The sequence below is a fragment of the Camponotus vicinus genome, unplaced genomic scaffold (genome assembly GCF_025532165.1).
Source record: "Camponotus vicinus isolate PSW18456_S1 unplaced genomic scaffold, iyCamVici1.0 SCAF_2, whole genome shotgun sequence".
Lineage (NCBI taxonomy): Eukaryota > Metazoa > Arthropoda > Insecta > Hymenoptera > Formicidae > Camponotus > Camponotus vicinus.
The window spans coordinates 9,630,659-9,646,291 of NW_028141956.1; the positions used below are offsets into that span (position 1 = coordinate 9,630,659).

The window sequence follows — 15,633 nt, forward strand, 5'->3', positions numbered from 1 at the left end:
ATCCATTTAGTTTATTTATTAAAAGCATATTTCTTGTACATTTATCGTTGAATCGGCTTATATAAAAAAATGATAAAATTTTTAAATTTAATTAAATTTGCAGCAATTTTATTCAATTTTCGAAACACATCATTAATTCCGAGTTATTGTATTCTAAAAATTTTTAAAATATATGTCAAAAATAGTCTAAAATTGTTACATATACATAGAATATTAGGATACTAAATCTCTTTACAAAATTGTTCAAGAAAATCTCAAATAGAAATCGAAATTTGTTTCCAGAAATATAATTCATCATGTCAGACATTAAAAAACAGCATTCTTTTTCGTCTTTATTTACTTTGAATAGTCATTTAAGATGAAACGTTCAGAGTAAAACGCGTAAATAGTCAACCTATGCAAATCTATCCTTTCAGAGTGCCCCGGAGATGCATCAGTTGCAACTCGTTCGCAGTTACGTAGTACGCAGATAGAGCCAACGTTCGTGGATCTCTTGGCCGCATAACGAATGAACGAACGAACGAACGAATACCTCCTTGGGGCGAAACGCGCGCGCTGATTCACGAAATTTATTTGTCGAAAGTTTGCTCGTTAAAAGCGCGCGCGGAATACGCGTACGGACACACGTACACGAGAAGAATATACATGTATTTTGTACGATTTACTTGTACACGGACATGCCAGATAGCGTACTCTTTCCGGTGTTTCTCTCTTTCTTTTTTTCTCTCTCGACACCAGCTACGGAACAACGCTGCGAGCGTATCTGCCGTAGAGATAAGCAACGAGAAAAGCACCGGGCGAATCCACGATTCACGCTCCTTTCTTTTGCACCCTTTTAACGCGAGTATCTCTCGCATTCCTGCAGTCTTTTAATCCCTTACTGGACAGTGACTCATCTAAGGACATAAGTATTTCGCACCTAACAGTCCATAATTTATAATTAAATTACTTGTCTCGGAATTTTTTCATGTAATTATTCTAAAATCTTAAAAAAAATTTATAAGATTCTTTTCTTTAAGGAAACAATAAGATACAATCTAAAAAAAATGGTGCTCTCGCAATCTTATTAAACCAAATGTTATAATACGAAGAAAATATATACTTATAGTATATGTCATATTTTTTATTTTTATTAAAAAATATTATCTTATTTATGAAAATATACTTTTTTCCTTATATTTTAAAGTAAAAATAATACTATTCAGAAATACTATTTCATAAGAAAAATAATACTTGCAAAATTATTCAAATCATTGTTCAGATTCTGTAGAGAAAGTTTGCTACTTTTGGCTTATTGTCGACATATGCTTTAAAGTATTTATATAATATATAATAATATATTTATGATTTGTAGTAATATATAAATAAATTAATATTTTAATAATAAATTCACAATATGATAATATTATCTACTCTGTTTATATTAGCAAATATTCTATAAATATATTATGTATATTTAATAGTTAATTATTCTTTGTAGATTTTAAAATATGCAAATTAAAGTATCTTATATATGTACGAATATATTTTTACTTTAATTATTTTATTTTTCGTCATATATTTAGATAAAATCATTAACATAATACTACTAAAATTTTCATGGAAAATAATTTTTAAAATAAGATGCATAAGATTAAAGAAGACAAAACAATAAATTAATGATAAATTATACTGATTTCGATCGCGCAGTTCTAGAGGGGAGAAAAGAAAAAGTTTTTCTCAGTCATCTCAGAATTTTTAATTTTTGCAAGATTAAACATAATTATTTCCGTCGCGTCTCTATCTTTCTCTCTTTTCCTCTATTCCGTATGTAATTAGCAAATGGAAACTAATTCACAACGCTTCCTTGAAAAGGAGTCCTTCCTTTCTGTCGTTTATTTCTATTTCTTTCTGCCAGCGCCACTCTTGCATTTTTACTTATTTGTTCAAAGTATGATTTACCCAGAACTGTAATTAGCGAAATTTCTATGTAGCCCTGTCTAGATTAATACATCCGCGTGAAAAAAACTTTCTTTCCTCGTTCGAGATGAAAATTAAGAAGTGCAGCGAACGTCTGAAGATAGGTAAATGAGTATTTTTTTTATCGTAATCTATGTAAGAATCGCTAAATATTGTAATCTAATATGAATGCAATTTTAATCTAATATAAACACAATATTTAATATATATTCTAAATACATATGTATATATTTTAACGTTTAAAAAATTACTTAAATACTTTATTAATTTTAAATATTTAAAGATTTTGTCATGATATAAAATTTAAAATTTGTAGAGCTGTAAAAATACTTTTACTTATAAAAGTTGGATTTAAATATTGACCGTTTTATTCTCCAATTATAAAAAATTTGATTTGATATTTCTTAATAGTTTGTATAATGATAACTATAATAAAACTGTAGTAATATAATAATAACATGGAAAGCTGCATACATTACAATCGGTATATGACGACAAAGACTATAAGTTGTGCTATGCAACAAAGATATAGTTGTTATACTGCGAGTATAATTTCTAATTTACTGCTAATTTGCATTTGTATAGTATTATTTACAGTTTGTTCTCTTTGTGACAAATGTATGATATTATTCGTACATACACACTCACAAGTTTGCATATGTAGTTTTATTTAAAAATATTTAGAAATATATCATTTTAAATGAATATACTATATCTCGAAATTATATATTATCATTTGTATTTTTTACTACAAATTAGGAATTGAAGAAATATTTTTTTATCGATAGCATTTAATTTAAAAAAAAATATTTTTTATTGTAATAAAATGTATAATATATAAAAAATTTCTTATAAATATATAAAATATATTATTATTCTATTAAGTAAAATGATTAATTATCCAAGAAATTGAATAAACTATATAATATACAAAAATGAATATCATACAAAATCATATTCATATATTCTTTAATTTATATTAAATATTGTTGCTCCATTTGCATACATTTAATATTGTTTATATCCTCTGAACCAAATATAAATATAATATATGATCATGTGATAGAAATAATAAACCATGTGTAATATACGTGAATATTTTAAATACATTTACATTCTCAAATATATCGAGAATATCAACGATTATTAATTTGTATTTATAAATATTATTAAATGTGTATATTATTAAATGTTGTTTATATTCCGCATTAATTTTCTTTGAGAAAAAAGTAAAATAAAGCAATTGAATATGTAATCAATTACAATATATATATTGTACAAGAGATTTAATGTAACTCTCCATTTGATCTACTTATGATCATACATATTTTATTTATTAATTTATTCCTTCTTAAAAAAAATCCTTTTCCTTAATTCATACTATAAATAGTCCAATCTCAATGAAACTCCAGCAGAATGTTGCTTTTCACCACGTCAATTGCATTGACACATGTATGTGACACAGACAATAAACATCTTTTAACTTCCAACTTCGTATTCCACATAACAAGGTATCCGCTGCGTTAATCGCGAGACGGATGGCAGCGACAACATTCGCGTAAATAAAGTACGAGGTCGGTAACGAGCTTAGCTCGCGAAGTGATTTCGGACTCGGGGATGATGCTGAGCATCCACCTACGCGGCTTATACCTGCAGTTAAATCCACCTGGTGCAGCGCATCCCTCGGCTGACGGGGATTGGAGGGCAGGAAGGGAAACGTTGCAACATGGCCCTTTGGGGCCGGAACAACAGTCACCGGTGCGTTCTGACGCACGTAACGCACGTCTCGGCCGCGACGCGATACGACGCGACGCGACGACGTAACGCGGAAAGCCGGACGGCCGTTGTGGAATGCTAACGCCCGCATTAATACAAACTAGACGGCAGGACGTAATTAGCACGGTGCAGCCTGGCCGCGTCGCGTTATTCTAATGCGCTCGCCAGTTGTTACACATCCGCCGACGAACGGCACGACCCGTTCACTTTTGACACCCCGTGAATGAGGATCGTACGGCGGCGAATTTCGCGGCTCAAAAGGGAGGATATCCGTTTCAAAAAATATTAATTAGTTTTTTTAATGACAGAGAAAAAATCTTGGTTTATTTTTAGATGAGTTCCCACACAAAATTTTTCGGAATTTTAGATCTTGATTTTAACACACAACATATGTACATATACGTACTGAGATTAAAATAACGAGGTACAAAGATTACATATATATGGAATATATCTGAATAATTAGTGATCAAAATTATTTTATATTAATTTGCATGTACGTATTAACGTTACGTTTGTTAATTAGCACTCAAATAATGATGGGACAATTATATTTAACATGTCGGGCCAGTTATATTTAACGCATGCAGTATAAATTCAGAATTTCGGAATCGAATAAAGCGGAACGGAAATTGAAATATTTAATCTTTTTACTCATCTGTAGTAATCGCGCGCAGTTTTGTGGCGTCAAAATATTTATGATGTAAATTTAATTGCAAACAAGTATCGTGAGTATTGAAAAAGAGAAATCAGATTATTATTATAATCAATGCCGTATTTCGTGTAATTATTAATATATTATAATATAATATCACGATCAGAATCATTGTTAACATTTGAGTTATAACTTTATGTGAGAATTGTTAAATAAAATATTATCTCTAAGTAAAAAATGTAGCATCGGAAATGCCGAGAAAAATACCGACTATAGTATTATGCGTAAATATAATATATAGCGTTGATATACTGTGAAAATGCGATAGTTTCATCAAATAAACTTCGCGTGACCGTAGTTGCAAACGTTACTAAAGTAAATATTAATAGATTCATTAAAAATAAATATCATTCGAAAATAAGCGTGTAGGAGTGTATCGGAAATACCGAAAAAAGCATATAAAATATTGCATATTGTGGTATTATTCGCCAATATAGTACATCTCGAATTAAAAATAAGAACGTGTGTCTCAAATAAATTTCACATTCATTCCAGCCTCAACTATTACAAGAGTAAATTTTCAGTATAAGAATAAATAATTGTTTTTATGGGAACAGAGTCACTACTTATTTATAAGATGCAAATTTTTTTTTATAGCAATGTTACGTATAATCGTGTTCAAACACGATTGCAGAAAATGAGGTGAGAACTATAATTTTTTCGAGCAGATATATATTTATGTATATATTTATGTTTTATACTTTATATATATATATATATATATATATATATATGTTTTAAAATGTAAATTTTAAATTGTGAAATATAAAAATTTTAAAATATAAATTTTAAATAAAAAATCCGTAAAATGACTTTTATATATACTGAATATTTCATATATTTTATTAAATACTTTAAAGATTTAAAAAAGAATAAAATACAAATGTTTTATATATTATATATGCAATATATAAAACAAATATAGTAATATAAAAAAATAGAACATTACAACAAAGATAAGCAAATAATTAATATTTCACAATTAATAAATAATAAATTAAATAAGTTACAAATTTACCTTTTGACTGCTCCGTTGTTATCTGACGTCATCTCCGGCTTTTTTCTTCTTCCCTCTTGTTCATCTTTTGTTGCTTCTTCTTGGCACTCACACAACACTCGCGAAAACACAGTTCACTGTAATCGAGCGCGTTCAAATCAGCAAAATACAATGAATGCATTTTGCACGGTTTTCCAAAATTTATCACACGCAACACGTATTTTTTATTATGCTAGAAAAACAACGTAAAAACTATAAAATCGGTATCCGCTCCCCCCTTCCTCGAAAACCATACGGAATTTATGCATCATTTATCGCGATAATATCACCTCCGTTTCTAACAAACATCCGCATCTTATAAAATTTACTTACGAGATTTAATATTGTAAGCGTAATACGTATCTAATGTATGAATCTCGCGAATTTGCGTATTAGTAATAAACAATCAATATATCATATCTTTTCGTTATCGAATCAAATAGCAGTGGCGACAAAATTCTTACGCATCGTTTTCAATTGGAGTAAATCAATTACGCGAACTGTACGATAATCGCTAATTATAATAATCATCGCGTTTTAAAAGCTACGACAATATATGGAGCAGCTTCCGTGCCGTTGCTGTTCATTCGAGTATTGTAACGCGACTGATAAGGCACGTACGAGCTATGTAAACAATAACGCGCTACATACAATAGCGTACGAAAGTTCGGAATAGACGCGACCTTGTTTACATATTTGGCGGTATGTCGGTATGTTGATATGCGATGTAGTGAGGGAAGGAGACGTTCGACTACCAAGAGGCGTAGGGAGGGGGAAAGAAGGACAAGGATCGACGCGCAGAAAGATGTAAAGAATATTATTAATCCATCGACGGTCGCGTGTATTATAACATGAGCGTGTGTGTTTCATGTTATTCATATAAAATTCTTTTATACAACAACCTTCGCGATAGTGATTCTGTCTAGTCTCTTCTCGTAAAACTGGTCTGTTATAATGATCTTTTCGTCTTTGCGTATGTCAATTTTTATTCTCTTTCTTGCTCTTTTCTCGATATATTACCCTACGAGATACAGCCGTTTCCTATTATAAATGGCAATTATCAGATTGCGTAATTAAAATTATTTGATTATATTTGATTATATTTATACTGTTTATTAATGATATATGTTTCGCGAAATTTATGCGTTGGAAATGATATTTGTAATATTGAGAGAATTTTCTTTACGTATTTCCCGCGTTAATTAACGTAACGTAAGAATTTCTTGTGCGTTGCCGTAAGATTGGTTTACGTATCACGTAACATAAGATTCTTACGTAAGGTGGCGTAAGGCGCTACGGCAATGTTTGTGCGCTGGCCCTCACTCGAGACTCGCGTAGTATCCGTGAAGCCAACTTCATTCCGCTACGCATTTCGCGTTATTTGCAAACGAGACGCAGTTCGTGGAGTTTTCATTTAAACTTGCGTGTGTATTTATTCTCGCTTACGTTATAATTCGAAATTAAAATACAAGTGTATACTATTCAGAGTTAGTACTAGCGTGAATTTTGACCACGTAATTTTCGAGTGCGCTTTCATGGTCTGATAATTGCTAATTATAATAATCGTAAAAAATTACAATGCTCTCGTAGTTTTCGCGTTCTTCCGTAAATGCTCAACGTCGGAAATGTAGTGCAAAGTGCCGCGCAATTGTTGTATTTTACTGAATAGTGTGCGCGCGATCATAATTAACCACATTTTCGCGAGTGAGTGTCGTACGAGTGCCATAATAAAGCAGCGAAGGATAAACGAAAGAGGAGGAATAGATCCGGGATGACATCAGGCAACTATAAGGTTAGCCTAGCGATTTATATTTAATTTAATTTATATTTGTTAATTGTAAAATTGCTTCTTTATCTCCGCAGTGATCTATTTAACATTTCTATTGAATATTTAACATACATATAAAATATATGTTGTTAGATGATATAAATATAATTGTAAAAAATATATTTAAAGTACTTAATAAATTTACTTAATATATTTATCGCTTAGATTATTTATATAAAATATTGCATTTATTTTATTTATTATTTAGGAAAAATTTACGTTTTAGAAAACTTCGCTTTCACATTATAGTTTTTTAATAATATTTTTTATAAATATTAATTTAAAAAAATCGAATACAAAATTTAGTTTGCAACAGTCATTTTTTAAAGTATAATTTTTAATTATTTTTGACATTGTTTAATCTGGATATATTATATATTTTACAGATGACAACGTGTGTTACGTACGATAACTCCGCTGTTGCATCCTATGGGTGAGTTTAATTGATTTCATATTTTATAATTTGGAAGTATATATATATATGTATATATATATGGATTTACAAAAATTATATTTTTATTTAATAAAGGATATCACAGAGAAGAGTCAAATATAAAGTCTCTTCTTTTTTATTGCTATTATCAATATAATAATTTACATTTAAATAATTAAAAAATATAAAAGTAAATTTTATATTATTTATTTTTATAGATTATCTTACAGATCATTTATCTAAATTTATTATTCATATTTTATAGTATTATATTAAAAGAAATTTGCGAGAAAGAAAAAAATTCAAGTTAAAAATATTTAAAAATATAAAAAGATGTATAAATTATATTGTATAGTCAGCCATCAAATTATACACAAAAAGGTGTATAAAGCTCGAAAAATAGAGCTTATTTTTTGTATTATTGACTATATTAATATATAATATAATCGATTAATGATTACTAATGTATTACTAATTATGTGACCATCACATTTCGGTGACTTATTGCACAACTGACTCTGACCGAGTCAGTAACTGTCAAGCTTACTGACTCTCGAATTTCTCGCGTCATACGAACCGGAAGATTCAATTTTTTTGTGAAGTCACGCCGCACGGAACTTACAGAAGCGGAATAAACGCGATGCGGATGACGGATGCGAAGCGGATGGAAGTCACCGAGATACAAACGGGACAAAGTTTTGATTGGGACGAATCGGGTCAGTCGCGAGAAATACGCGTTTTACAGCCGGACTTCTGTGGACGACAAGTCGACGGGAATCCGCGTTGCGATTCATCGTAAAAACTTCGCCGGCGAAGAAATACATCGTCAGTTGCATTTCTCGCGCAAACGACCGACGTTCTCGTTTCGACGGAACGCCGCGAAATTTTTTCGAACGACGAAGACGATGTCGCATTTTACGATTTTGACTTCTTGCTCGACTGCTCGTTGGAAGAGTCGGAAGAATCTTCCCAATATTCGACAAACGGGAAGTTCTGATTTTCTGCGCGATGTATCTTTCATCCGAGTCCGGCCGATCGGAACCGATTGCTTGCAATTGGTTACATTTTATTCTTCCTATCATTGAGAAAAATTTGCGGAAAAATGTATATAATTTGATCATAGTTTATGACCGACATCAAAAATGTTTTCGATTCAGATAATTAAAAATACAGATATGTATTGTATATATACAAATATATATTTTTATCACGCGTGCATACATCATTTTCGTGTAGCGTATAAAAATTTAATTTTGGACATTAATTTAATAATAAAAATTAATCGTCAATTCTGATTAAATACAATATTTTTTTAATAATGGAAATATTCTTTGTTTCATTTTTTCATGATAGTGTTTTATTTTGAGCATATAAATATTTTCACCATGAAAGATTTGCATCATGAATATTTAAAACGCTTTCTCTCTCACAGAAATGCTTAATTTAATTTTAAATATTTTTATATTAAAATTTTAATAATTTCAAGTTTTTTTTTATGAAGACAGAAATTGTGTTATTTTTATGCAAATAACATTTATTCTATAAGGTTATATTAATTAAAATCAAGAAATACATTGTGTGTGTGTGTGTGTGTGTGTTTTAAATAAGCCATATTGAGATAAAAATGAATACATGTATGAAAACAATAACTTGTGGATTTTTTAATATATAATTTTTTTTATTTTTATATTTTTTTATATTTTTTAGTAATATATAAAACACAGCAGTTTGAAGGTCGGAAGATTTATATACTGTTATATAGCGATAGAGGAATTTTATAAAATACTTTCACAATACTTTCTTCAAGTTTTTTAGATTTTGTTACAGATGTATTGTATAATATTTATATATGCGCATTCACATATATTGAAATTTTAGTCTTTTGAATCTTCTGATCTGTAGAAATTCTTTTGATTCTTCAATCGATAAAATCCATTAGTAAGTTTCTATGTGAGTATCGTTCATCTTAACATAAAAAGTAAGATCGAATATACAAGAATATATACGAAAGACAAATGCAAGAAGAAAAGACAAAACGTTGAGTTGACTGCGTGAATCGCACAGCAAACAAAACTAAGACGACTTCAGTTATTCGGTCTTACGAGTCACCGAAAGAAACACGTAGTCGAACAAGTCACGTAGAAACATGTTACTTTATTTGAAGTTTTTCTAATAATGTCGAATGTCGAAAGTTTGAACGTTGTTAATCCACAAGATAATTTTTATATGACACATTAAATATACAGGGTGTCCCGAAACTAACGCTTGATATTTTAAAGGCAGATTCTCTGGCCAATTTAAAAATGATTTTTCCTCAGCAAAAATATCGAGGGAGATCATTATTTTTTGCATATTCCCAATTTTTGTCATCATGTATCTTTCTAACTTAAATTAAAATTCTATTAAAGTAAACTCTACCTAAAATTAACTAAAGAATGTGACTTTATTAATATTTTATTTCCATAAATCTTAGTTTGCGAAAAACCCTTTATTTTCAATCGTTTATAACTCGAAAACTATTAGTGCTGCGACATTTTCGCGAGGAAATATCGTTTTTAAATTGGCCAGAGAATCTGCCTCTAAAATATCAAGCGTTAGTTTCGGGACACCCTGTATACGTTTTCCAAATAATTAGTGTCATGCATCATAATATCTGATAAGTCATGCAAATATATAATATAATATTTGAAGCAAAAAAAAAGCATTTTCGTGAAAAACATTTTTGAAAATTTTTAATCCTATTTACGCGTATATCAGTGCAACGTATTTTGGTATCAATTAAAAGAGGAAACGGGAATATTGGATTACGAATGTTAAAACTTGATATTATGCCGCTAGATTTCAGGCGATATCGCGCGAAATGAGATTCGCGAGAGAAATCTCGAGATAGTTACGTCCTTTGACCGTACCATTAAATTCATTTCAAAGGCACTTTTACATCAAAGGATTCCTGTAAATTTCATGTAGCTTCCAGAGTTTGATTATGATCGATCCCGATGGGATATTCGTAATTAGCAGAGGTATACATAAATAATTGGTTGTAATTTAGTTTGCAACACGAACAACGCGTCGAAGCGTGCTATTGTTATTATGTACACGTAAATTACAATAGACGTAATTAGTATAATAGAAATTCCGTTATTATGCTATTCGTTGATGTATGACTCGTTGTCTAGAAAATCGTATGCTCTTTGTTGTAGAGTTCCGCGTAAAAATGGAAATAATATACAAACTCCCTTTCCTTTTTCGATGAGTGTGCGACTAATTATTCTAAATTATTTTTAGAAAAGAAATCGTGAAATTTATATAAATTATTATTTATATAAATTATTTATATAAATTTTTAGAGAACTCAGGATTTTCTAATTTTTTTATTATGTTTATCCGAGAATTATAAAATCAATGATAAAAATTTCGTAGTATCCACGATACCGTAGATTCAAAGATTTGACGATTGTAGAATGTTACTTGAGCAATTGTTGCTTCCTATTTCGTCGGCAACTTGCTATGGCGATTGTTACGGTAGTTTGATTGTCCAATATCGACAAACGTGAACGAAGAAACCGTCGCGGCAGCCCAAATGACCGATGCAATCGACCTTGCAAATGGCGACGATGGCCATCCAATCTCAACCGACACTCTTGTGAGACCTGCAAAGTGGATGAATACGAGGTCGGAAGGACGTTGTTCGTATAGCTTTCCGACGGCTCTCTGACCGGTTGTCGATTGCTTCGAATGAACTCTAGCTACTTTCTACGAGTGCTCGTTCGATTGAGAATACATTGGTACTTGAATCTCTCTCACGAGTGCTCGTTCCCGATTGCCTCGATCAATTTATAAATTTTAATGACGATAATAAAAATGCACGGAATATTGCTCTAATCATGATTCTCGAATATCTTATTTCAATTGAATTTAAAAAATATGAAATATTTAGATATTGAAAGAGTGTGTATAAAATTAAATTAAAATTAATTTTAAAATTGAGATTTAAAAAATTAATAAAATTAACAAAATTAATATTAGCCTAAAAATTTTAGACATTATTAGATAAAAAATTTTAAGAGAGAGAGAGAGAGAGAGAAATAGAAAAGTATACAAATTATACAATTTTGAAGATAATTTTTTATTTAAAGTATCTAGCTTTATGTTTTTCAAATAATTAAATAATATAATTAAATACGATTATAAAACTTGCAATAATTATTAGACAATTTATTTGAGAATATTTGCGTGTGTGATAGTAATTCATTAATTCGATAACTGATACTCTCCAAAATTCGAAAAAATAACTGTTGCTTCTTTATTTCAAAAATTTGCTTTCTTTATATAACTCTATTTATCTAGACTGAGATATCTTGCATCTCTGCTATTGTTTAACAAAACAGATTGTATAGAGCGTCGTTTCACTATTCACAGTAAGACAAGGTACGATCCTAATTAAGAGAAATGCCGGCATTACATTCTGTTCCTACTCGCGGTCGCAGTTGTTCGCTTGAAGAACGACGAGCATTATCTTTAATGAGAAATTGCATTCACAAGCCGGGTGTATCACGAAAAATCTCTGGCAAATATACCAGTAGTAATGCACACAATTCTCTTGACATTATGTGCTGCGCGATATAATGTCAAGAAAATTATTTTTTGAGTAATATGGTGGAGCAATTCAACATTATCATTCTTAATGATTGTTAATTAAGATTTAAAAACAAAGATAAAACAAAGATAAAAATAAAAAGAGACGTTTCTCTCTTTTCCTCTCTATTCGTTAACTTTGTCGAACAATTAACATTGAATAAAATATTTTTTTAAAGAAATTATCCAGCATTATAGATATTTTAAGGATTTTATTAAAGAAAATCAATTATAAGCCTTATAATTAATGCAGTTCCAAAAATATCCTTGTTCGATTGATTAATCTTTTAGAAATTTTTTTATAATTAGATCTACAATTGTAACTTAAATAATATAATTAAAATATGAAACCAGAGCAATGACGTTAATCTTAGTTGTAATGTAATTCAAAATTCAAATGCACAAGCTGATTTTCTTTCTCATATTTTAAATATATTATTTAGAAATTTAACTTTTTCAGAAACATCAATTTTTTTTATATATTTATGCAAAAGAGAAACAATGAATTATATATAGCAATTGTCAATTTTATAACGGAAGATAAACGGAATAATAACGAATCAATTTGCTGTTATTGTATCATAAACAACTCGCTTCAATGATTAAAGATACGTACAAACAAATGTCTGGCGTACATTATAAGATACAATCTCTACTTTTTGTATTCGATTGTCAAAGTACCTCATAACGAGATATAAAAAGGACTCCATAAAACAGATGTAGCAAAGACTAAACCTTGTCGGACGACGCATGCCAGATGCTATGTCGCTCCGATTTAATAGTCGCCGATGAACGGGTGTTAATAGCCGGCCTTCTTTTTCATCCGCGTGAACACGGTCGCGTCTGGTGGGGTTAGCGCCGGAAGAGAATCAATTACGAGCTTTTAGTCTCGTTAGCGAGATGACACGCCAGGGCGCGTCGTTCTTCCCTTTAAAGATAGAAAGGTTATTAATAAACGTCACGAGCAGATAGAGCCGTCGTCGTAACGAATGGCGCGAGCGGCATAAATTTCCTGCCTTGAAAATATCGTTCGGCCACCGGTCGTTGTCGTCGTCATCGTCTTTATCCAGAAGATGGGGCGCGATGTTGAGAATAAATTCGTTTCCCGTTCGGACAACCGCCGTCATTTTGTCTATTTCGTTGCATGTCCCAAGGGAGGGGATTAAACGCGCGAGATTTTTTTTAAAGATCTTCAGATTGTTCCTAGTTGTCAGTTTAAACAGCGTAATTCATAGAATATCGCAGATGCTGCATTCAGACGTTGAAATTGAGAGGATACTTATCGTTCTACTTCGATACATTTCCTTTTTTAGCAAAGTTTTTACAATAAAGCAAGTTTCTCATATAAAGATAAAAGTGGGCAGTCTGTCGTGGACATGTAGATAAAAATAACCATAAGTTCATATAAAATTTTGTTCTACAATGCAACTCTATCGAGATATTTGTCTTTAAAATTAAAATTTGAGGAACATTTTTATTAAATAACTTTTATATCACTTTTTCAGATTTTAATAATTTGCAATAATTATTTTTATGTTAAATAAAAATCCTTAAAATATCGTAATAGATTTCTTGATTCTACGTCAGAGAGTTAGATCATCTATATAACTTATTCTAACTTATAAAACTTTGAAGCCGGTAGGTTTTTTATTTTTAAATTTTTTTCACATTTTTTTCTAAAAAAGAGTATACTCTTGTCTTATTTCGTTAAAATTGTTTTTGAGATTTGATTGATAGAAAGTAAATGATGATAATAAAAGATGCGTTGTAGAAAAAAATTCTATAAGAATTTATGGGGTTATTTTTACTTGCTCTACATGCTCATAAGAGATTCCTTATTTTTATTGGAACGAGATTTCTAATCGCGCAATAAATTTTAATCATAGAAAAGTCTCTTCTTCCCACGATTCTATTAATGTCCCGGTATCGTGATGATATTATATGTGCATGAAAAAGTTTTAAGGGCAGAAAAAGATATATAAGCCAAACGAGCTTCCGAAAATTAGCGAGCGTTTTCCCGTCATATATTAAAAACGCAGATTTAGGAAATTAATCAAGTTTGCGAGCCGAATTATATCGTAAACGTGGTGAAAATATCGCAGGATTAATAACGTTCGCGGACGCAAAGAATCGTCGGCAGAAGTTTACGGAGAGAAGAAGGATCATTTTTAGAGGGATGAGGGATAGAGAAGCGGTGAAGAAACGAAGGGGAAGATGTGATCCCGCGTCTTCTGGAGGATGATGCACGAGCACACGGGGATGACAGCCGCATCCGGTGCTATCCGGGACGCGCGTAAAGAGAAATGCATTTCCCGGGGTTTATTTAACTGTGCCACGTTATATACGCCGGATGATAGACCGCCACCAGTGTTTCTCAACTAATGCGTCGTTTCTTATTTTCCCCCCGCGACCGACTGCCTTCTTCCTTTTTCTCGTTTCTTCCTTTATCGTTTTATCATCGCGGTCGTCCGCGTTCTAAATAAGCGAGCTAAACGCTTCGCAGGAGAACGCTACGAGCATCACTCAATCACGTCGCACGTTGGCGAGGAAAATACAATATATATTTTATACTGCTACCCTTGTGTAATTATTCATTCGTTTTTGATGTAGAAAAAAAATACGACAACGGGGTTTTTTCAAGGGTTATAAGTATTTTTGTCTTTGTCAAAATTATCACCCAAGCTCGGCATATTATGTATTTAGATGTTAAATTTTTCAGAAATATGTTTTATAAATTTTTACAATTTTATGAAATTTTAATTTCTTTAAATTAGATATATGTTATATCTACAAAATTTGTCCCGAAAGAAGGACAATTTTGCAGAGAAATAGAAATTAAAAATAGAAATAACGAGGAGAACTTGAGTGATGTTGATTCCGATAAGAAAGTTTTGAGTTTTCCTTTGCAAAGGAAAAGTGATAAAATGAGAGATAGTCACAGTCGCTCTATAAGAATATAATTGTGTAATAAAAGTACGCCATGTCGTGAAAGGGAGCTAAGAAGAACATTTTTTTCTCGAAAAGGAGGAGAAAAACGTTTGTAATTAAATTCGAGACATAATAAAACTGGCCTGGCAACAAGCAGTAAGATGAGGAGATCACTACTAAGGAGAGAGGATCAGATTTTCTCGACTGTCGAACAAGCACAACGGATAAAAATGAATAGAAATGCAAATTAAGTCTCGCGAGTGAACGAGCATGCTTACAGATAAAAAGTTAAATTGAGGAATTTTACGCATAAGGGAGGGGAA

At 30.9% G+C, this 15,633-nt stretch overlaps 2 protein-coding genes across 6 annotated transcripts in view; one reads left to right on the forward strand and one right to left on the reverse strand.

The window, feature by feature from the left end:
• The window catches only part of LOC145967258 (BTB/POZ domain-containing protein KCTD3), a 62,993-nt gene extending 57,200 nt beyond the window's left edge, over positions 1 to 5,793 (reverse strand). Inside the window, exon 1 of the mRNA XM_083091969.1 lies at positions 5,469 to 5,793. Within this exon, the coding sequence (XP_082948095.1) occupies positions 5,469 to 5,500 (32 nt within the window). The 5' untranslated portion in view covers positions 5,501 to 5,793. The remainder of the gene's footprint in view (positions 1 to 5,468) is intronic.
• Positions 5,794 to 6,869: 1,076 nt separating this feature from the next.
• LOC145965983 (uncharacterized) overlaps positions 6,870 to 15,633 on the forward strand; it is a 57,281-nt gene continuing 48,517 nt past the window's right edge. For 3 of the 5 annotated variants that reach the window (XR_014436932.1, XR_014436931.1, XM_083089606.1), the window contains exons 1-2: positions 6,870 to 7,278; positions 7,701 to 7,747. Coding sequence is in view for 3 of the 5 variants with exons in the window: in XM_083089606.1 (XP_082945732.1) it covers positions 7,258 to 7,278; positions 7,701 to 7,747 (68 nt within the window). In the remaining 2 variants the exon portion in view is untranslated. Of the gene's footprint in view, positions 7,279 to 7,700; positions 7,748 to 8,349; positions 8,909 to 15,633 lie in introns of those variants that run through there. The other 2 variants (XM_083089609.1, XM_083089608.1) reach the window with 2 other exon arrangements.